The 23,917-nt window shown below is 37.2% G+C and overlaps 1 protein-coding gene and 1 non-coding gene across 9 annotated transcripts; one reads left to right on the forward strand and one right to left on the reverse strand.

The window, feature by feature from the left end:
• The first annotated feature begins 1,097 nt into the window (after window positions 1–1,097).
• EIF5A2 (eukaryotic translation initiation factor 5A2) lies at window positions 1,098–15,036 on the forward strand. Of its 8 annotated transcripts, none has more exons than XM_045037276.1 (6): window positions 1,279–1,695; window positions 1,943–2,142; window positions 2,678–2,782; window positions 5,534–5,609; window positions 9,614–9,701; window positions 10,289–15,036. In XM_045037276.1, exons 1-5 carry the CDS (start codon window positions 1,551–1,553, stop codon window positions 9,661–9,663), a joined length of 576 nt encoding a protein of 191 aa, XP_044893211.1. In that variant the 5' UTR covers window positions 1,279–1,550; the 3' UTR covers window positions 9,664–9,701; window positions 10,289–15,036. The 8 variants fall into 8 exon arrangements, 6 of the variants coding, with proteins under 6 accessions (XP_003991966.1, XP_044893211.1, XP_044893212.1 ...); XR_006585259.1 differs by having other exon boundaries at window positions 1,283–1,695; window positions 9,614–9,745; XR_006585260.1 differs by lacking the exon at window positions 5,534–5,609 and having other exon boundaries at window positions 1,292–1,695; window positions 10,289–10,379; window positions 10,555–15,036.
• On the reverse strand, window positions 9,170–9,312 carry LOC111556445. Its single transcript, XR_002735917.1, has one exon. It is a non-coding gene; the product is annotated as a small nucleolar RNA SNORA67 (small nucleolar RNA).
• Window positions 15,037–23,917: the final 8,881 nt, after the last annotated feature.

A 23,917-nucleotide genomic window follows, 5' to 3' on the forward strand; every position in this document is an offset into this window, starting at 1 on the left:
CGTTCATGGGAGTTCACTTTTTTATAATAAAGGTTGAATTCAACATGTGTCAAATACCTGTGCAAACCATAGGGCCACGTAGTAATGTGAGAACGTGACTGGCTACTCAAAAGACAGCAATACAAAATTACAGGACCACATACTGGGGAGTATAGGTCACCTCCCCAAGGTAGAATGCAGTGCGTTGTGAAATGGAACACAAGGGGGTGCATCTCTTTTAAGAACCTTGGTCCTTAATCCTAGTCAAGTCTCTATTGGCTCCTGGTCTATTTTGAAGACAACCCAACAGCTCTACTGAGGTTTGAACATACCTCAAACTCAAATTCCAATGCCAAGAGGAAAGAAGAGCCGAGTTTCTCAGAACTGGACTGGTCTGAGTTTCTGGACAGGACCGTGACGAAGGAAGGAGGTAGGCATTCACCATTCACCTTCACAACTCCGTAACAGCCTAGTGTGAAGAATGAGCTGGGTCATTTCACTGCTGTTATCTGGGTCGCAGATGTCTCAGAGGAGTTCCCACCCCAGAAGGCACTGCTGACCCTGCCCAGGCACCCAGTGGCAGTCACTGCCAGAACCTCATCACGGATGGCCGGGGTCCCCTGTGAGCCGACAGGTTAGAGCCGGTAATAAAATACTGCACTTGGGCTCTTCCTTGAGGAGCCAAGTGTGGTTTCGACCATCAACCTGAGCCAGAAGCTCGACCCCAAATCTCCTCCCACAACCACGCAGGGCACCCGTTGAATCCGTGTCCCTCACAGGGCCTGACAACTGTCACGTGACAACCACCACGCACCCGATGGCAGGGGCCACAGAACGCGTGGTTTGGCTCCTGTTAACTTCAACTTGGACCCGAGTGCAACCAACATAAAAGTTTGAGGTAGCAAGTTTCCTTGCCTTTAAGTTCACCCTCAGCAATCGGACTCCAAAAAGTGCTCCTCACGCCGGAAGTGCACTAATCCGCAGCACGTGGGGTTGCCAGGGCGCTCTTCACGTGACTGGGCGGGACCTCGTGAACATTGTAGCCAATGGTAGCCCGAGAGGGCGGTGCCTGTGACGCGCCGGGACCTATCCCGGAAGTGGGGCTGTGGTGGGGGCGGGAAAGGGCGGGGAGGCCGGGGTGTGGAAAGTGTGGCGGCCCCGCCCCGTCTCTTGGAACTGCCGGGGCCGCCACCGCTGCCGCCGCCGCAGCTGTAGGGGACCGGCGCCGGTGCGCAGGCAAAAGGACCTCTTTCCTTGCTGAAAGGTGAAGACATGGGGAAAAGCTGGTAGGGCCGGGACCGGAGCGAGGCAGGGCCGGAGAAGGCGACCGGAGCCGAGTCCAAAACTAGGGAAGGAGGAAGGATGGATGGGGGAACGGAGGAGAGCGCGGGACCCGCCAGGGCTCAGGCCCTTGCGGGGCCGGGCCGGGCCGGGCCAAGGATGCCGGCAGGACAAGGGGGCGCCTGAGAAGCCGGGGCGACGGCGCCGCAGGCTGGAGGGCGGGGTGCACGCCTGCTGCCTGGGGACCAGGTGCTGTTGACCAGGTCCTGTTATCCCCATCCTTCTCGGGGATGTGCGGCCTGGGCTGGGTCCCCCGCAGTGAGGATAAGGGCGGCGGCGGAGGGCCGGGTGGCGCGGCGCGGCGCTGTGCGGGAAGGTCGCCGGTTTCTCCTGCGGTGGGACGACGGGGGCCGAGATTTGCTGCTCCCCGCGCCGGTGAGTGCCCAGGGCGGGTATCCCCCACCCGCTAGGAGCTCATCTGCGACCTCCCTCCCTACCTCCCCACCAATGGATGGAAAAGTTTGTAGAGGCCGGAGTTAGAAGTGCCCCCTATTCTTTTGTGGGTGTTCTATAAATGAAAAAATAATAGATCCATGATGTTTGGTACGTAACCTGTCCGAAATGTGATGTTTCCCTGCCTGCGTTCCCGTTGTTAAAAAGCAAACACAAACTTTTTGTGTAGTTCCCTGGGAAAAGCTAGCATCTCCCCAGCCCACCATGGCGGATGAAATTGATTTCACCACTGGAGATGCTGGGGCTTCCAGCACTTACCCAATGCAGTGCTCGGCCCTGCGCAAAAACGGCTTCGTGGTTCTCAAAGGACGACCATGCAAAATAGTGGAGATGTCAACTTCCAAAACTGGAAAGCACGGTCATGCCAAGGTAAGTGCCCTTCCAGGTCTCTCTTTGCGTTGGGGTTTTAATCATTTGTATTACAGTGCGGAACATGAGATTTCCATATTTATAACTTTGTAATAATCACAATTTTTTCTTCCCACAGTTACCGGGTGACCAGCTATTGCTTTGCATACTGAAATATAGCATTTCCTTTTGGGGCCCTTATAATGTTTCATTTAACTGGGAAATGAAACTTTCCTGAAATCCTAGTGACTTAGAATAATCTATTCAGATGAGAAAACGTGTTCTAACATAACTTCATTTTTCTTATGCATCTTATAATTGAATTACTGGACTATATATGATATTGGGTCTGGATATGTCATGATACTGTTTAGTTTGGTTCACTGCTTCTCAAGTCAATGACCACTACTTTTTTTTTTTAAGAAAATAAAATAAGATGACCTTGGAAGGAGAAAGAATCTGTCATAATCAGCTTTGGTATTGTGCTCTTGTGTATGTAATGAGTGATATACTTGGCAAAGATTAAACAGGCTTCCTGTTCTCCCTTTTCTGCTAGGTTCACCTTGTTGGAATTGATATTTTCACGGGCAAAAAATATGAAGATATTTGTCCCTCTACTCACAACATGGATGTTCCAAATATTAAGAGAAATGATTATCAAGTGAGTACTAATTTCCTGTAAAATGCTGGTTGTTTCTTAAAGTTGCAAATACATTCTACTGTTAACTGTAATTTAACAAAACCTGGGAGTAGTTTTGTAGGCTTTTCTAACCAAATATTAGGCACCACTTATCCTAAAAATTGGAAAAATAGTGATATTTAACACTTGTACCTTATCTATAATTATTGCTAATTTGCTATTTTTTTAACATTTTGAATTTTTAAAAAGTTGAACATGTCTTATTGTTTCTCAGATCAAGTGACTGCATTTTGTGACTGAATAAGTCCAATGTTTAGTAAAACTGCTCTTTGTTGTAAACTATTTCAAATGTAGGTAACTCCCTCCCTGGTATTTTATTTCTTTTCACTTCTCAAACCTAAGACTTTATGAAGTCTTTGGGATTCATGTTCCACCAACCAAGTTTGTGTGTTAATGAATGTGAGTTAGAATTTGGTATTCTTAAATAGGGAAGTCAGCCGAAAGCCATTAATATAAAAGATGAAGTACCTGGCCACTGCATATAGTAAAGAAAATACAAAACTATGTAATTGTTTTATTTACATTCAGTGACCATGCTGTGACCTTTTGTTAAATTATAGGTATAAACTTCCAAGTTTTAGTTCCAATTATATATTTGGATAGGTCATGTGTAATGATAACATTTTCTTGGTTTGGGAGAATTGATGGTAACCAAACCATTGACCTCATAGGATGTGGGAGCTCAGATTAATCATAACTAAAGTCTCTCTTGTAAGTCTTCAATCTCAGTGACAAGCATACCATATACAGAACTCTTTTCTGTTATATTTTACACAGTGAAAAATACAAGTGTGATCCCTAGATTTTTTAAATTCATTTTAAACTGACTTCTTGCTATATCTTATATTGTATTATATAATTTTTAGAGCATGTTACCTTCAGCTGCAATTCCCATATGACTTCCTTTTACTCTTTATTCACACATAATGTAAACATATTTTTACATAGTTTTAATCTAGTAAGTTTTATATTTTCATTTTCCCATTTATAAATATTTTCTAGGTTTCCTTGGAGTCTTTGTAGACATTTGAATTGTCTTATTATAATAATAGCGTATGGGCTTTTTTTTTTTTTTTAATCAGGCAAATTTGGGTTTGGATCTAGTTCTGCCACTTTCTAGCTGGACAACCTTGGACAAATTATACAATCTCTCTGAGACTCAGTCTTCCCATCTACAAAGGAAGGATAATGTGAGGATTAAATGAGAAAATGTATCCCGTAATTACCTCATAAGTAGATATGTACCAAAAAGTAGTCCTTTTCTGCTCCCCCTTTTCCTGTATAAAAATTCCATTTAATCATTCCATTATGCTTGGAGCACCTAATTTAGACATGGCTTATAGTGGGTGCTCAATAAACATTTGTTAAATGCATATGTGATTATTCATTGAAGTAAGGATAGTGCAGCTAAGGCTAAGCATAGACTTTTCTTTTGCCAAAAATGGATTTCTGTTTTTTTATCCTTAACATGTGAATGCTTTGAATATTCAATATTCATTATATACATTAATACGCATTCAACATAGAATGCTTTTGCCTTTGAGTGTTTCAGAAAGACAGTATCAGTAATTCATATAATTACTACCATGATCAAATTAGTCAATCATTGGGGCACCTGGGTGATTGACTAATTGTAAAAAATATTGTGCTCTAGGCAAAGGCTCACTTACTTCGTTCCCTTTACCTTAGTCTAGGCCATGCTGTCCTCAAATAAAACCCAAACCAAATTTTTCCTTTAAGTCTTTTCAGTCGGTTAAGCATCTGACTCTTGATTTCGGCTCAGGTCATGATCTCACCGTCGGGGCTCTGTGCTAATGGCTGGGAGCCTGCTTCGGATTCTCTCCCTCTCTCTCTCTGCCGCTCCCCCATGCACACACGATCTCTCCGTCTCTATCTCTCTCCCCCTCTCTCTCAAAAATAAATAAATATTTAAAAAAATTAGTCAATCATTGATTGGAGCTCCAGATTTAACATAAAGGAAAATTTAGTTTGGGTTTTATTTGGGGACACAGCAGGACCCAGACCAGGGTAAGGGGAATGAGGTAAGTGATGCCCTTGCCTAGAGCACAATTTTTTTTTTTTTTTAAGTTTATTTATTTTGAGAAAGAGAGAGAGAGAGAATCCCAAGCAGGCTCTGTGATATCAGCACAGAGCCTGACTCAGGGTTTCATCCCATGAACAGTGAGATCATGACCTGAGCCGAAATCAGAAGTGGGACATTTAACCGACTAAGCCACCTAAAAGGAAACATCAGTAGTCCAAATTTTGTCTTTATTTAAAATTTTGATACTTTGTTCATCATGGAATTTTTGTATTAATTTTAGTTTTAAAATATGTGATCACTGATGAGTTTTTTTGGTGCCACCTTAAATTTTGCACTCAGAACAAGTGCTTCACTTTCCTCATCCTAGTGTCAGCCTTTGGTATGTAGTCTGTACTGGATCATGGATAAGAGAATGACTCATGCCAGATAGGTTGGGTCCGAATCCTTACTTTAACACTTACTAATCACGTGACCTTGGTTGGCAAGTTATTTAACCTCTTGCCTTTTTTTCATTATTTATAAAGTGAAGATAAGAATAGTAAACCTCACGGGAGGTTTAGTTAGTTAATACTTAGAACAGTGCCTTGCATCATAAGTACTCAGTGATCATACCCCTTTGTTATCAAGTCACCATATAATACTTATTTCTGTTCATTTAAAAAATTTAGCTCTGTGGGCCTTTTCAGTTATATTTATTGTGCTGTGGTGGTCTTCATGCACGTATCCATGCCAAATATGTACAAGGTATGAACCTGGAGTTGGGAGGAAATAGTTTCTATCAAAGACAATATTGGAACAATTGATAAATTTGTGTATGGACTATATATTAAATAATATTTTAGCAATATTACATTTCCTAATTAAAAAAAATAAGTTGGTTATATAAGAATTTGTCTTTTTTGGGAAAGAAAAAAAATTTGTCTTTCTTGCTAAAGAATCATGATTTTTGAAACATACTCAAATGGTTTAGTAAAAAGAAGAAAAGAACAAGAATGTATATTCTATGTATTTTATGTATTCATATATACATAAATGCACATGCAGTTAAATGTTACTGGGTGAATCAAGGGGAAAAATATGGGATTTTGATGTATTATTTTTGTAACTTTACTGTATATCTGAAATTTTAAAAATAATTTGTGTAAGAAGATCAAATAATTTTCATTATTTAATTTTATTTTTCTACAGTTTTATTTTTGAAAATTTTAATTTTATTTCATACAGCAATTTATTTTAATAAGATGTTTAATTTTTTAAAATGTTGTTTTACTAGATATTTTATAATGTCTATACATATTTTATTTGAAATGCCTTATATTTCATCCCACAGTTTAACTGATGAATTCTTAACTCTTTAAAAATAAAATACCACCATTATATAAATAAATATCAAAGTATCAGTAGTATTATTTGACTTTTATGTTTCAGTCACTAATGGCAGTGGGAACCTTTAATTCTCGAAATAGACAAGTTCTACTTCAGGGAATTGCTAAAAGAGCCAAAATCAAAAAGATCTGCCTTGTAAGCCTGTGGCTATTTAGAATTATATACTAAATGATGTTGGAAAAACTGGACAGCCACATGCAAAAGAATAAAACTAGATTATCTTACACCATATACAAAAATTAACTCAAAATTGGTTAAAGACTTGAATATAATTCCTGAAACCACAAAACTAGAAGAAAACATTTGTGGTAAGCTTCTTGACATTGGTCTTGGCATTACATTTTTGGTTCTGACACCGAAAGCAAAGGCAGCAAAAGCAAAAATAAATGAGTGGGACTACATCAAACTAAAATGCTTCTGTACAGCAAAGGAAACCATCAACAAGATGAAAAGGCAACCTACTGAATGGGAGAAAATATTTGCAAATCATATATCTGATAAGGGGTTAATGTCCAAAATATATAAAGAACTCAATAGCAAAAAAAAAAAAAAAAAAAAAAAAACCAAGCAATTTGATTAAAAAATGGGCAGAGGATCAAAACAAACTTTTCCAAAGAAGATACACAGATGGCCAACAGGTACCTGAGAAGATATTCGACATCACTAATTAACAGGGAAATTCAAATCAAAACCACAATGAGATATCATTTCATACATGTTAGAATGGTTATTATCAAAAAGACAAAAAGTGACAATTATTGGAAAAGATCTGGAGAAAAAGGAACTTCTTGGACTGTTGGTGGGAATTTAAATTGGTATAGTCACTATATAAAACAGTATGGAGGTTCCTCAAAAAAATAAAAGTAGAACTATCATAATGATCCAGCTATACCACTTTCGGGTATGAAAACACTAATTTCAAAAGCTATATGCACCCAAATGTTCATTGCAGCATTGTTTACAGTAGCCAAGATATGGAAACTGCCTAAATGTCCATTAATGGATAAAGGAATAAAGAAGATGTGGTATACATATACAACTGATTACTACTTTGTCATGAAAAAAAGGAAATGGTGACATTTGCAACAACCTGGATGGAACTTGAAGATATTATACTAAGAGAAATAAGTCAGAGAGAGAAAAAGAAATACTGTATGATTTCACTTCTATGTGGAATGTAAAAAACAAATGAACAAAAACAAAACAAAACTTATAGAGCAGATTGGTGGTTGGTTTTTAGAGATGAAGGGGATTGGAGAATGAGTGAAATGGGTAAAGGAGGTCAATTGTATGGTGATGGATGGTAACTAGACTTATTTTGGTGATCACTTTGTAGTGTATACAAAGATTGGTACAATAAAAAAAAACTACACTTCTGCCTCAACCTCCTTGTTTCCCACTCCTCTCCCAACTACCTCACAAATGTTTGAGTGATGTAAAGATGAATTAAAAGGATTTGTAGTTGCTTAGAGGATGCTTTTTGTTTTTGAGGTTTTAGACGTGTGCAAATCTGATGAGATATCTGTGGGAAGCCATAGCCAGATTTGGTAGTGCCATAGAGAGGAGCTTTGAAATCTACCTCTATGGTAGGTTTGTGTTACAAACAGTAACACAAAGCAGTAAAGGGGAGTAAGGACCAAATCTTCAACTCCTTTTGTGTTTGTCAATGTTAGCATCTGGTATTCCGAACAATTGCCTTTTATAAAATCTGTTAGAAGTCTAGGCACCTGTTGCTGGATGGCAGGATAGTTCTATTTTTGTGTTTTTGAGGAGCCTCCATACTGTTCTCCAGAGTGGAAGTGGCTGTACCAGTTTGCATTCCCCCCAGTAGTCACTTATATGTGGAATTTCAGAAACAAAACAGATATGGGAAGGCAGTGGGGGGGAGAGAAGAGACTGAGGACTGATGGAAGGGGGTGGGAGATGGGCTGGATGGGTGAAGGGCATCAAGGAGGGCACTTGTGATGAGCACTGTGTGTTGTATTTAAGTGATAAATCACTGAATTCTGAAACCAGTACTACACTATACATTAACTAAAATTTAAATAAACTTAAAGAAATCTAGACATACTGTATATGCTTTTAGAATAAATAAGTACAGCCTGGCTATTTCATCATTCCTGTAATAAAAAAAAATCAGCAATATCAAAACTGTGTCTCTTTGTAGGTTAGACTGGGTTTGTTTCATTAATGTCATCAACAAGCAAATGTTTGTCTTTAAAAAAAATCTAATGTTAATAGTAAACTGGACACCAAAAGTTTTCTACAGAATTTTGTTCATAATCAAATTATGAAACACATTGTAATCATGGAAAACTAAAATTAACTTTATGCCCATTAATAGGAAAACAGTTAAATCAGTTACAATCTATTTATGCAGCTGTGAAGTAGTTAAAGAGACGGAGGTAGGCCTATAGTTTCCAATTTGGAAAGATTTCTAAGACATACTGTTAAGTGAAAACAACTTGCTGAAAAATACCTGTAATATCCCATTTATGTTTTTTTGACACAAAAAGTGACATTAATTCAAAGAAAAGAAAAAAACCTGACAAGATGTCTATCCCATGGCTCCCTTCCCTCCCCACTCCTGCTCCTCTTCAGCTCCCAGGGCCTGAATCCTGGATAGGGCTAGGTAACAGGACAGCCCTTCAGATGAGGTCAGCAACATTGACGCGCATCTCCTCAATTGAGGATCTGTGGAAGGTCTCGAAATCTCAAAGAATCCTGTCTTCTTCTGTCACCATGTTAAGGGCCACACCCTTATGGCCAAATCGTCCACCAGGACCAACTCTATGGATAGTTTCCCCTGTTGGTGGGAAGGTCATAGTTGATGACTAAAGAAACCTGATGTGTATCAATGCCTCTGGTCTAGGTCAAGGGCTTAAGAAGACGCAACCTATCCAGAAAGGTTGAAGTATACGTGTAGGCAGCCAAAGGAAGGCAAAGGAAACAAACATCCCCTTCCCTCCAACAACCTAAGACATGTCAGATTTTTTTCCACGTTACTAATTTCCTGAAGAGGGACATGAGCAGACGCCATGTAGACGGAATCACCTTGGATTCTCATTTATTTTTTCTAAAGCAACTATATTTGTATTGTGCACATACACATAAATGCTTCAGGGCATATTAGAGAGAGAGAGAGAGAGAGTTGGGGGAACATGGTGTGCAAGAAGGAGTGAACTTATACTTTTAGTCTATACATCTTTTATGGTTTTGTATGTTTAGCATTATTTAAGCTCAGAATATATTAACGTATTACTGTGTACTTGTACAAATTAATGTGGATTGCAACTTAACTATGTAAATATTACAAAGTGATATAATCTAATCACTGCAAATGATATAATTTCTTTCAATAGCTGATATGTATTCAGGATGGTTACTTATCCCTGCTGACAGAAACCGGTGAAGTTCGTGAGGATCTTAAGCTGCCGGAAGGTGAACTAGGTAAAGAGATAGAAGGAAAATACAATGCAGGTGAAGATGTACAGGTAAAGACCTAAGGGGAGATTGCTTTTTATAAGAACTGTGGCATAAACTAGTCAGCAAAAAATGGCAAATATGAAATGTAGTTTTTAAATACTGCTCTATGAGACGGTTTTCCCATGATACCCTGAGAGGTCCATTACCAAAGAAAGTATCAAAGTTCACTTTTTGCTAAGCAGACATTGCCAACCCCAAATTTGTTTTGAAGACCAGCACCTGAGCTATGAAAGATAAGAAAAGATGGTATGGGAATACTAAAGCGTGAAGGTGATTTACTCTTTGTCTTTGCTATGACTCTCAGAAGTATGACATCTGATAAGTATTGAGACATTCATAGCTCTTATTCTTCCTGTTTCCTGGAAGTCACCTTAAAAACCACAGTTTGAGAAATTTTACTTTGGAAAACTATAAAGAAAGTAGGTTATCTGGTCTTGGAATACCTCTTTCCAAAGTCAGCATGTATAAAATATCCACAAATATCCAGTATATAATAACATATGTATGTATTGCCTTCTGAATAACTTTTTGCCTGCATTTTTCCCTTCTAGGTGTCTGTTATGTGTGCAATGAGTGAAGAATATGCTGTAGCCATAAAGCCCTGCAAATAAATGGGAGCATCAGGCATGAGCAAAATGTTAGGTCTGGATCAACCACAGATCTAAAGTTTGGGTCTAAGTTGTCACCAAAGCTATGGCCTTCATAAGCCACCTCATTTTTTTAAATTGTTTTGAAATTGTACTCAGTTTTGTAGGCAATTGGTAATTTAAAATCATCAAGTTTGTAATTCTTTTTTTTTTTTTTTTTAATTTTGTAGGTGTCTTTCCTATAACTTTCCTGTGGTTTTCAGTGAGTACAAGAAATAGATAAGATGGCTTCAGCAGATATGATTTGTCTGAGCAAATCATTCCTGAATTTTAGTTGATAGATAAACCAGGGCTTAAAATCAGACAATGTAGCATCTAGTGGTATCAAAGTACCACATTTAAGTTGAATTGTTCTGCATTAATTTCAGACCTAATATAGAATGAGTTGATTATGGATTGGAATTGTCACAGTTTCAGCCTGTGTGTGGCAAGCACAAATCCTTAACCAAAAATCATGTTATCAAAAAGTGTCAGTTTTCTTAGTAGGCATGTGCAGCCACCTGTATTACCTCAGTCATACTTTCCTTTGCCAAATTGTTGCAAGACTAAACATAACCTTATATGTAGTGATTTTGCTACCTGCTCATAGTTGACAGACATTGAACTATAGGTTGAGTGTTATTAGCAAGTCAGATTACAAAGGAGGAGTCTACAGGGGACAGTGGCAAAGGGGATTGGTTAGAGCCATAGGTTTTTACTTGAGGCCTGTGTAACTGGCATAAAAATAGAAAGTTTCTTTCTAGTTATGTTTTTGCTTTTTGTTCTCTCTCTGTATTTAAAGGAGTGACCTGCTTTATAGGATGCTATGCAGTGCTCTTTATCAATATGTTGAATAAATTGTTGGTATTTATAGTAGTCCCTCCTTTCCAACCATTTTTAAGTACATTTTTTGGCATTAAAATATTTAGTTGTCCAGCAAAACTGGATATTCTTTAAATTGATTTGGAATATTTGTTAAATTTATGTACACTTTTTCTAAAGTGAATTGAAAGTGCATCATGGAGCAAGAGTTACTTTCTGTGATGATTATTTTTCTTACTTTGAGAAGTACATATATTTTTTTCTGATTGTTATGTACTTAATTCGGTTACCAGTGTGAAACATAACTAGGAAAGAATCCTAAAAACTGAATAATTTTAAAAAGTGTTTTAGGTGACTCAGCTACATTTCTCTTCGTATATCTTATTTCCAGGATTCTAGACACTGTCACAGGGTTTGCAAGGACCTTTGACTTAAAAACAATCATTATATTGAAATTAAACTTAGAACAAAATCACTACTTCAGTAATCATTCTCTAAGACTGATTATGAGACCTTTCTCATCATGCCTTGACCTCTGAAAGACCTTTGTTCCTATCATCTGGAGGAAAACATATATGATGCTGTAACCGATCTAATCAGTAACTAAAAATAGTATTAGGCACTTGATCTTAGCCAAAAGGCCGAGAAGCGATACTGAAAATAGTATTAGGAACAGAAGATCCCAAAGGTTTAGTTACTTAATTTGTGCACATTTTTAAATCTTGTATAGGCCTCAGCAAACCCATTTGGAGAAGAAAACAGGATACTTAAGAGAAATGCAAGGAGAATTCTAAAGCACAAGAAATATAGAGGTTATAGTTAACCATTTTAGCGTAACATCTTAGCTTTTGCCCATCTGAAGCACAATTAGGAATTAGGCTAAATTCTTTCCAGTATTCCATCTAAGTATCTACTTCATACTGCTCTAGTGTTTTAGTAGTCTGTTCTGTGCGTTTTACTTGTTACTGGTTGGCATTGTTATCCACAGGAATTCCAGGAAGTTCTCAATCTGTGCTGCTTGCTGGTCACTCACATGACCCCAGTTAACCATACTAGTGTTCTGGTTTACTGTTAATTCTGGATTAGCATGCCCTTGTTGTTCCTAACTTGTCAAACTTCACATAAATACATTTCAGTTGTGAGGTAAGCATATGTGAATTATAATGCATCTCTATCTTCATACCTTGAATGGCAAAAGCTATTTATGCATAAATATTTTAAGTACCATAATGAAATGTAAATACTCTTCTGATATATAAGTATAAGTATAGATTTTAAAGATATGGGACTGTTTATTTTCACATAAGTCAGTACATGTTTCTCTAGAACAAAATATTTCATTTAGTAAAGCTTTATAAATTGTATTAAAAGGAAGCAGGTAAACGTATTTTTTAACATAGAACAGCAGTAACTTCATTCTTTTTGACATCAGAAATATTAAAAGTTGATTCCTAGTATTTGTTGTACTTTTTTGTAGCAAATGTTAAATATCACAGGTTACCATGTATAGAGTGTAGACTGTCATGTTGATAGATTATATGATGATACACCATTTTTGTCGGCAGGCATTTCACCAATTTGTATACAATATTAACAAGTGGAATATTTGTTTCTTTCTAGAGCAACATATTTTATTTCTACTGTGAAGACTTTGTTATACCTTATTTGCTACTACAAAGTTGAATACCCTCTGAAATAGATCAAATCATTGCTACTTTGACTTAGCATTTGCGTCATAAACATAATTATGATGTTTCATTCTCCCCTCCAAGGGCTGTCTGTCACTTGAAATTGTTGCTAACCAAGCTCTTGAATCCGTTACCATTTATGGTACAAAATTCTGTACCAATGCTTTATAACAATTACCAAAACTCTCCTGCAGCCAGAGCATGATATCTTTAATAGGAGATGCTATAATAAAATGTTTAGGCTATAAAATTTGGGGACACAATTTTTCATTATAGCACAATGTGGAGTGTGTGCATATGCACACCCAGCTTTGTATGTTTGTTCTTTTTACAAAGTCCTTTCAACTCTTAAAAGTACTGTAGTCTGGTAGTGCCTCAAATGTTGTGACTTTTTTTTTTTAATTTACAACTTTTCCAGAATTTGTTTTTGTAACTTTAAAGTTTCTCAATTAGATTATTTCTAGTTGAGCTGTAATTTGAATGCATTGTTCTCAGGGCTGTTTGTGCTAAGAGCTGAAGTTGCATTATTTTAAAGCTGCCTGAAAGTATATTGCCAAATTTTCCCAAATTGTAATACAATGATAACATGCAAATAAAAATCCTTAATATCAAAATACTTAACCTAAGTATTAAAACAAAATGGGAACATTGATAACATCTATACTGAAATCTTGCCATATAGTTTTCATTGTAGAATAGACTTTGGTAGTCTTATCTTAGAACCCAAACCTTAATGATCTATCTGAAAGCATTTCTTTGGCATGGACCCCAAAGATAGTTTTTAGAGCCAGACAAATAGGTAGTGGTTCTCAAACATATCTAGGGACAACAGATCAAAAATTCATAATGCTCTTTGGGTACATGAAAATGTTTACATACTGAATTCTATAATATGAACCACAAACAAATTTACTATGAGAAAATATGGCTCTTAAGCAGTATAAGAGCAAACTCTGAGCATATTTCCATAAACCGTATGTTATATTGAACTGATCAACAGTTGAAAATTTTCTAACTTTACTTAGGCATAATATTTTATAGTTTTTAAGCCTTTTTTTCTCCTAGCATTCAGACAAGTAATAGACAACAAAGGCTTATGAAAAATTTATTGTGGAAAATCTTAAAATTGAGAAAATTCAATCTATTAACTTTAATCTATTAAATTTGTTTTCTCTGAACTGGATATATGGCATCATTATTTGATTTTAGCGGGAACATTTGGATTTAGCTTATGGAACACAGATGTTCTGTGAGAACATGACTTGAAGTCACTATATAATTTAATGTTTCTCCATTAAGTATACATCTGAACATCAATTTAACTACCAAGTGAGGTCAAGTGCCTGAAAAGTGCTATCTACATCTAATTAGCATGTTTTCCTTGTGTGAAAGAGGCATCTTATAGCAATGCATATCGAGCTTTCTTTCACCTGCTAGAAACATACGTGTTGCCAAACTTTACCAACCACTACTATTCCTCTCGCCTTAGAATTGGATGGAACCTATTTTACAATTGAGAGAGAGGTTATTTTATTTATATGAAGTCCCTAAAACTATTTCTTGGTATTGGTAGACTTAGGTTCATCTTAGTTCATGATTGTATTTTTTAAAAACTCTGGACACCAAACTATATTCAGTGATGACTGTACAGCTTGTCATAAGTCATAATTGTGGTCTTTCTTGAAAGGAATTCTTTATTATGGTTAATACCTACTATAAATGAGCACTCTTGTGCTCGTTACAAAATACAATGCCCATTACTAGTTCTATGCTAGTATAATGAAAATGGCTAGTTCCATATTATCATGTACTTGTGTTCTCCTCTCCAAAAAGGAAATAGTTGAAATGGCATTGTCTAATCCAGTGGCACTTTATTAGTAATACATTTTTATTTGTCTTAGGTACAGGAGAATTCTTGCTTTTATCTACAGAGACTCATGTTTTAGCTAAAACTTTAAAATTATAAGATATGTAGTATGAGTATTATAATTGTGTATTTTACATCTCAAAAATGGGTAAAATTCAAATGTCTTTGGGTATACTAAATTATTAAAATCCTTTACATTGTAGATGATATACATCAATTATAACTTTTTGTTACATTAAAATATATTTGTCTGGTAACTTCATCAGCTATATTAAATAAACATAAAGTTAACTTAACAGCCTGCCCTATTCTTGTACATATACATTCCTAAAACCATTTTTATGCTAGAAAATAGTATGGGGATGCCTGGGTGGCTCAGTTGGTTAAGCTTCTGACTTCGGCTCAGGTCATGATCTTATGATTCGTGGGTTCAAGCCCCGCATCAGGCTCTGTGCCAACAGCTCGGAGCCTGGAGCCTGCTCTGGATTCTGTGTCTCCCTCTCTCTGCCCCTCCCCTGCTTGTGCTCTCTTTCTCTCTCAAAAATAAATAAACATTCAAAAATTTTTTAAAAAAATAAAAGAAAATAGTATGTATTTATGAGTTGATCACTGTTAAAAGAAAATCTAACTTGTTTTTACTGTGTTTTTATATTCTGGATCCTTACTAGATAGTACTCTAGCTTTATGGCTGGGAATGGTAATTTTTACGTTTTAGTTCCAGATTTAGGTATAGTTTTGTTTTCATTTTAAAATTTTTAATAGTTTTAAAATATGTAAAATAGCCCCATGGTTCAAAATTCTGTAATTACAAGAGTAAAAACATCTTTCCATCTTCATCCTTTTCCTTGCATTCTTCCAGAGATCTTTAATGCAAGGGCAATTAATGGTTCCTCCCCTACCCCTGACCTTCCCAGTGTCTGAGGTGTTCCTTCCCTACCAGCATTGCTGTTCTCTTTCCCCAGTGATGTGAATGGTGTGATGAGTCCCTGAAACAAACCCTTCATCCTTTTTCCAATTCTGTGGGTAATCAACACCATGTGGACATTTTCATCCCTAGATGGCTCAACCCTTTTTTCCTTTTACACACTGTACCATTCTAGAACACCTCTCACTCCCTGACATTTGATCCATGCCAGGACTACCATGGCAGTTGTGACCTCATATCCATAACTAGTATTGCTGATATCCATAACCTTCCAAAATCAGCAAGATAATTGTGCAGTAAGAGAAGCACCAGTTTAGAGTCTTCCAGCTCTCAGCCCCGCTCTTTTATTGCCATTTGCAAATACCAGTAGCCTAAGCTCCCAGAGGGAGGCATGGGAGGGGGAAAAAGCATGAAAAGACTAATTATTTGTTATGTGTCAGCCTATCTTAATCCCTCCTCCATCCCCAACCTTTTAATTAAACATTCTATCCAAATAGGAGGTGTCCTGTGGAATTGCCACATTTAGAACTCAGGCTGCCTATCCAAAGTATGTGTTCCACTGGGAATTTAAAACATCTACAGGCAGGGGAGCCTGGGTGGCTCAGTCAGTTAAGCATACGATTCTTGGTTTAGGCTCAGGTCATGATCTCACGGTTCATGAGATGCAGCCTCAAACCCCATGTCAGGCTTTGCACTGACAGTGTGGAGCCTGCTTGGGATATTCTCTCTGCTCCTTCCCCGTTCACACTCTTTCTCTCTCCCAAAAGAAATAAACATTAAAAATAAACAAAAATAACATCTACAGGCATACCTCAGATTGCAGGTTTGGTTCCAGACCACTGCAAGAAAGTGAATATTGAAACAAAGTGGGTCAGGTGAATTTTTTTGTTTCCTAGTGCATAGAAAAGTTACATTTATGCTATATACTGTAGTCTATTAAATGTGCAGTCACATATGTCTAAAAAGATAATGTACACACACGAATTAAAAAATATTGCAAAATGGGCTATGTGGGTGACTCAGTTAAGCACCCGGCTTCCGACTTCCGGTCAGGTCATGATCTCCTGGTCCATGAGTTCGAGCCCTGTGTCGGGCTCTGTGCTGACAACTCAAAACCTGGAGCCTGCTTCAGATTCTGTGTCTCCCTCTCTCTCTGCCCCTCACCGCTCATGCTCTCTGTCTCTCAAAAATAAACATTAAAAAAAAATACTGCAAAAAAAATGCTAACCCTTATCTGAGTTTTCAGCAAGTCAATCTTTTTGTTGGTAGATGGTTTTCTCTTGATGTTGATGACTACTGACTGGTCAGGGTGGTGGTTGCTGGAGGTTCGGAGGCTGTGGCAATTTCTTAAAATAAGGCAACAATGAAATTTGCTGCATCACTTACTTATTCCTTTCATAAGCTATTTCCCTGTAGCATGTGATGCTGCTTGATAATATTTTGCCCACAATAGAACTTCTTTCAAAATGGGAGTCAATCCTCTCAAACCTCGAACCTCGCTGTTGCTGTATTGACTATGTTCTATTCTAAATCCTTTGCAGCCATTTCAGCGATTTTTCACAGCATCTTCACAAGCAGTAGATTCCATCTCAGGAAACCCACTTTCCTTGCTCATCCATAGGAAGCAACCTCTGATCCATTAAAGTTTTGTGAAATTTCAGTAATCCAACTATAATAATAATGAAGAAGTGTGAAGTATTGTGAGAATTACCAAAGGACACAGAGATATGAAGTAAGGAAATGGTGTTGGAAAAAAAAATGGTGCCGACAGGCTTGCTGGACTCAGGGTTGCCATAACCTTCAATTTGTTAAAAAGCAAAAAATGCGGTATCTGTGAAGTGCAATAAAGCTAAGCACAAGATGAGGTGTGTTTATGTTCCCATGATACATTCAGCAGGATCAGTTACAACCACTGGGTGTATACTGGCAGAAAAGGACTCACCTACAAGGTCATATCAATCTGTTGTCCAATTTGAGAGTTATTTCTGGATCCAGTAAAATAATTTTTGGCCACACCATGGGCACATCCCAGCATCACAATGACTTGTGCCCCAGTGTTTGCAAGGGCCAGAAAAGCATGGCAACCTTGGTCACCATCAGATCCCTAACCAGATTCCAATTGGGAGAACAGAGGCTCACCTACCCAACACTGATAGCCTGTCTGCCCTTTTTTGTTCACGATTATGTGTGTGAATTTCACTTAAAATTGCTGTCACTCTAATTCATTTTAATTGCTGTGCAATCAATAAGGTAAATCTTTTGGGGATTTTATGTACATATCACTAACACTCTGATATTAGAGAATATACCTTTCTTCCAAAGGCAAATGGAACTTTTGGGGAAAAAAAGAATATTTAGGGCACAAAGAAAACGGTAGTTTCTTTAAGGTAGAAATATTTTTTTTTTCAACGTTTATTTATTTTTGGGACAGAGAGAGACAGAGCATGAACGGGGGAGGGGCAGAGAGAGAGAGGGAGACACAGAATCGGAAACAGGCTCCAGGCTCTGAGCCATCAGCCCAGAGCCTGACGCGGGGCTCGAACTCACGGACCGCGAGATCGTGACCTGGCTGAAGTCGGACGCTTAACCGACTGCGCCACCCAGGCGCCCCTAAGGTAGAAATATTTAAAATAGCATTCTGATACCAATCCCAAGTGAAATTAAAATTGAAATTTAAGAAAACCTTTCTACCTGCAAATTTAAAAACCTGTTACATAATACTATGTTGAAAGGGAACTACAACAGAAGCAATTCCTGAAAGATGATGAAGAAAATGTATGTAAAGCTGTAGAAAACAAATTGTAGCCTTAACATCTATATCAATAAAAATGAAAGCATGAACATAAGTGAAATTAAAGTCCTAAATCAAACTAGAAAAAATAACAGAAAAATAAACTAAAAGCACAAGGGAAGAAATGATCAAGATAAAAGCAAAAATTAGGTGAATAGAAAAATAACACATTAAAAAATAAAATTCTGGGGGTACCTGGGTGGCTCAGTCGGTTAGGCGTCTGACTTCAGCTCAGGTCATGAGCTCATGGCCTGGCTTCTGAGTTTGAGCCCCGCATCAGGCTCTGTGCTGACAGCTCAGAACCTGGAGCCTGCTTCGGATTCTGTGTCTCCTCTCCCTGCCCCTCCCCTGCTTGCACTCTGTTTCTCTCTCTCTTAAAAAAATAAATAAACATTAAAAAGAAAACTATTCTTGGGGCGCCTGGGTGGCTTCGTCGGTTAAGCATCCGACTTTGGCTCAGGTCATGGCCTTGCAGTTCGTGGGTTCGAGCCCCACATTGGGCTCTGTGCTGACAGCTCAGGGCCTGGAGCCTGCTTCAGATTCTGTGTCTCCCTCTCTCTCGGCCCCTTTCCCACTCACATTCCATCTCTCTCTCAAAAATAAATATTTTTTAAAAATTAAAAAATAAGTAAAATTGGGGTTCTTCAAAAAATTAACATAACAACAAGCCATTGGCCAATTTATTTAAGGTAAAGGAAGAAAACACAAGTATAGAAAGTGAGAAATAATAGGAATGACTAATAATGGAAAGGAAAGAAAAGTAAAACAAGAAATTCTATGCAAATAAATTTGAAAACCTAAATGATATAATTTCTTAGGAAAATATGGTTATTAGAATCAGCTTCAGTAGAAATAGCCTAAACAGAACAAATTTAATAAATGAGAAAATTATCAAGAAAACATCCCACAAAGATTTAAATTTTTTTCAATGTTTATTTATTTTTGAGAGACACAGTGGGAGTGAGGAAGGTGCAGAGACACGGAGGCAAAGAATCTGAAGCAGGCTCCAACCTCTGAGATGTCAGCACAGAACCTGATGCAGCCCTGGAATTCACAAACTGTGAGATCATGACCTGAGCCGAAGTCAGACACTCAACCAACTGAGCCACCCAGGTGCCCCCCGCCCCCGCCCAACAAAGATTTATAGATGTAGATATAGATGGAGACAAAGAGGACAAACAAATGATAAATGGAGCAAAATGTCAATAATAAGTAAAAATCCGCATAAAGGATATATAGACACATATATGTATTTATATAGCCTTTGTCCGGATTTTTATGCATTTATATTTATATGTCTGTATGTGTGTGTGTGCTTTCTTTGAACTATTTTTGTAACTTTTACAATTTTAGGTACAGTAATTTTTTCTAAAAGAAGTTTTTTAATTCAAAAAGCATGTATAGTACCATCCAATTTTTATACATGAATGTAATTACTTGTGTAATCTAAATTATTTATATTTATTCATACATATTCACAAACATGCATGCCCCCAATGCATTAAAAAGCTATTTCTAAGCAAGTAGGATTTTAGATATTTTTATGCATTCTCTTTTTTGTTTCTCTGTATTTCTTTTCATGAGAATTTCTTTTGACTTAAGATAATAATTTTTTTTAATTTAAAAAGTTCCTTAAAGCATTGCTTATAATGGTGAAAAGGTGGAAATAAATTTAAATGGGCAATAATTTGAGTGACCAAGCTAAAAATAACAAGACAAAAATTACAGAAAATAATCAATGAAAAAAGATACTTGCTCTTTTTTTAAAATTTGATCAATTATTCAGAATTCCTACAGCACTAACAAGAAAATCTTACTTCTGAAATTACAATTGTTAGAAATAATAAAAGTAAATAACCATTTAAGGTTTTCCTAAATATACACAGACAGAAAAGATGCATTGAAGCAAGCATAAACTTTTTCATCTCAGTTTTTAATGTTTTAATGTTTAATGCTTTCTAATCAAATTAGTAAAGGAAAGACAAGCAGGAGTGACTTCAGATTTATTTCCCCTGCCTGGCGCCTTTAACTTTCATTTATAAATATTTAACAAAGAACATTCAAGGTTGGAGGATCAAAAGCAATATTCTTAGGCGGTAGTAAGTTTCTCTCAGTGCCTCACAGTTTGCATAGAAGGGCTGTAGCACATCCTTTGTTAAAGCTGTGCAGGGGTGCCTGCGTGGCTCAGTTGGTTAAGTGGCTGACTTCAGCTCAGGTTGTGATCTCACAGTCTGTGGGTTTGAGCCCCGCATCAGGCTTTGTGCTGACATCTGAGCCTGGAGCCTGCTTTGGATTCTGTGTCTCCCTCTCTCTGCCTCTCCCCTGCTCATGCTCTGTCTCTCTCTGTCTCAAAATAAATAAAGGGCATTTTTTTAAAAAATTAAAAAAAAAAAAAGCTGCACAGTTTGCTTCCATAGGACTGTTTGTGCTACAATGTCATTTGAGTATATTCTTCTGGAGATGCATAGTGTTTGTCTATGTTGCACTCTAAGTAATTTCCCATTCACTAATTTTCTCTGCGGCTGTGGCTACTCTCCTGTTTAACTCTTCCACTCTTTCTAACTAAAGTTTTCTATTTTTAATTTCTAGAACTTATTTTCTTTTAGTACTAGCCAATTTGATTGTTCCTGTTTCCCTCACCATATTTGAAATACCATTAACTTCTAAATATATTCAAGACACTTATTTTATATTCTATATAATTCCAATATAAATAGGTCTGATTTTATAGTTTTTTTTGGAGGATTTTGATTTTCATTCATAGTAGCTTGTTTTCTTTTGTACTTAGTGATTTAAAAAAAAAAATGTCAACTCATATTTCTGTAAGTTTATCTCAGGGAATCCTTTGTGCCTGAATCTAAAGTACATCTATACAGATAGGATCTACATTTACTTTTGCCTAGCACTATCAGTCCAAGCACTCTTTAAACAATATTTTTAGGTTGAAGTTTTTTCATGCTATTTGAGCAGAGCTGATCCTAGTCCCAACGTTACATGAGCATGCCTTGTCATCTCCGCCTCCAAAAAATTTTGACTTTTAACCAACTTGATCATACATTAGAAATTATGTATAACACTGTGTTTTATCCAGTTTTTTTTTTTTTTTTAGGGTGGCTACATATGGAGGGATTTCTCCATCCAATCTGCCATATTGTCCTTCTATATTTTATTTATATTGATCTATTCAGGCTCCAGAACCATGTAGATCAAATGATTGAAGTTTATATTAGAACTATGTCTATCAAATATTATAGTATCTTATAGTTGAATGACTGGAAAGATAACTTTTCCTTATTCTAAATTTTCTTGACTCTTTTCAGACATTTAATTCATATGTTTTAGAATCCATTTCAAAGTAAGAACTGTCTGGGAGGGGGTGTTGACAGGCATTGAGTGTTTATAGTTCATGTGTAAAATTTGGGAAATACTATGTTATTTACAATATTTAATCTTACCATCTGCACATTTCTAGTTAATATTCTTTTCAGCATTAAAAAATTAGAGAAGTCTTTTTTTTCCACTATGGTTTCAATTTAGTTATTTTGATATTACTAGCTAGTTTGAAGCACATTTTAATATCTCCTGTGTACAAATGACTTAATAGTTCCTAAAGGGTTTTTTTTTGTTCATTTCTTTGTTTCGTTTTTCAGTCATAACATGGAAGTCTGCCAAAAACAACAGAAATAAAATAGTGTATCAATTAACAGTTTATTTTCAAAATACCCAATACTGCAAGGATAATTTCTGCTCTGCAGCCTGAGCAGCCCTTGAGGAGAAAATGCCAATTTCCTTTTTTTTTTTTTTTTCCCCTTAATCTTTGAGAAAGAAATTCTGGTTCTTGAGGCAAACGACCAAAAAAAAAAAAAAAATCTTGAAATGGATTTCTCCGAGGAATTCAATAGTTATATTCAGATCCTACACATTGTATGCTTTACTAAAGCATAGTTTCCACTATGACTAACCACTGTCATAAAAAATAGGGGCACCTTGGTGACTCAATCTGTTGAGCATCCAACCTTAGGTCATGATCTCAGGGTTTATGGGTTCAAGCCCCACATCAGTCTCTGTGCTCACAGCTCAGAACCTGGATCCTGCTTCGGATTCTGTGTCTCCCTCTCTTTTTGCCCCTCCCCTGCTCATGTTCTGTCTCTCTCTCTCAAAAATAAATAAATTTTAAACAAATTTTTAAAAAATATATGCAGTTGTTACTTTCTAGGAAATTTTCTGAATATTAACAACAAAAGTCCCCCCATCCATACCTCTGGCTCCCAGTATGATCGTTTCACCTCTGTAAAACAAATTGCAAAATATTGAGAAGGATATCATTTTTCTGATCTGTTGTCAACTTACAATTCTTCAAAGTTCAAAGGCTATTTTTTCCTTTTGTCATCAAAACTGTCCCCACCCCACATTCACCCTCATGTGCTTTATGCATTTTAGTAGTTAGGTCTCAGCAAATATTTGTTGAACTTTAATTGGGATGCATTTTGGATGGAAGTCGGGAGCCCTAGGGTATCATGGGCATGCTATGAAGGTGCACACATGAGTTGTGTCTTTCCATAATATCAGCTTTATTCAATCATAAAGCAGAGTTAAATTGTAAATCAGGTTCAGGATTCCAAACTCAATGACATTTCACGTTTAACTTGGTTTCTTACCCATCACACAAATTAAAGCATAAGGCAAGCACACAACAAGATAAAACAAGAGGTAGGAAATTAATGAACTAAACTTGCAATCATTTTCTGAGTGTGGAGTTATGATAAGGCCTCCCTTGGGTCTAGGCCAGCTCTCAGCACTTGCTGCTTATTATGTTCAAGCAGCGAAGGATCTCTGTTCTGCCCAGAGACCATCTAGGCAGAACCTTTGGGGTAGTCGCCTTTTTGGTGTAGTCAGAGGCTAAAGGGTCAGCATCTGGAAAGTCTTGACAGTCTGCTGCAAAAATCCTTCCTTTTTAAAGGGATTCAACCAGACCTCCTCTGGTTCTGCTGGTTATCAGTTTTGGTGTGGTCAGTCGTACTGGCTTGGAAGGTACCTGGTCTTACCTACACCGCCCTTGGCCGCTTACATCACTGCTTGACCTAAGTTCTGCCTCACAAGAGTGACTCCATCTTAATTTCTACGCAGGGCTAACTAAAACCCATGATAAAATTAAATCACACTCTACAAGTGAACAAGTGAGAGCAATCCTTTTTTTCTCTCTTAGAAGCTTTTTTTCCTCAAGAACCCAATTTATTTTGGCTCCCTGAAACACTTCCCTCAACAGTCATTTAGTAAACAAGACTCATAGATGAAACATGAATACAGACGTAACTTTTTCTCTGCATAATTGTAATTACAATATAAGACAGAAGCTCCCAAAACACCCTGAAATGTGACATTGTCTTGCCCTGATTGGAAAGAAGATCTAGGTGATCAATGAAAGATGATTCCTGCATCCCTCGGTTGTGTTTATCTGAGA

The sequence above is a fragment of the Felis catus genome, chromosome C2, assembly GCF_018350175.1.
Source record: "Felis catus isolate Fca126 chromosome C2, F.catus_Fca126_mat1.0, whole genome shotgun sequence".
NCBI classification, from domain to species: Eukaryota; Metazoa; Chordata; class Mammalia; order Carnivora; family Felidae; genus Felis; species Felis catus.

Coding starts and splice junctions, on each gene's coding strand:
- EIF5A2 (XM_045037275.1), top strand. CDS start 1,551: ATGTGCGGCCTGGGCTGGGTCCCCCGCAGTGAGGATAAGGGCGGCGGC. Junction 2,783..9,613: donor TTAAGAGAAATGATTATCAA/GTGAGTACTAAT, acceptor TTCTTTCAATAG/CTGATATGTATTCAGGATGG. Junction 9,746..10,288: donor ATGCAGGTGAAGATGTACAG/GTAAAGACCTAA, acceptor TTTCCCTTCTAG/GTGTCTGTTATGTGTGCAAT.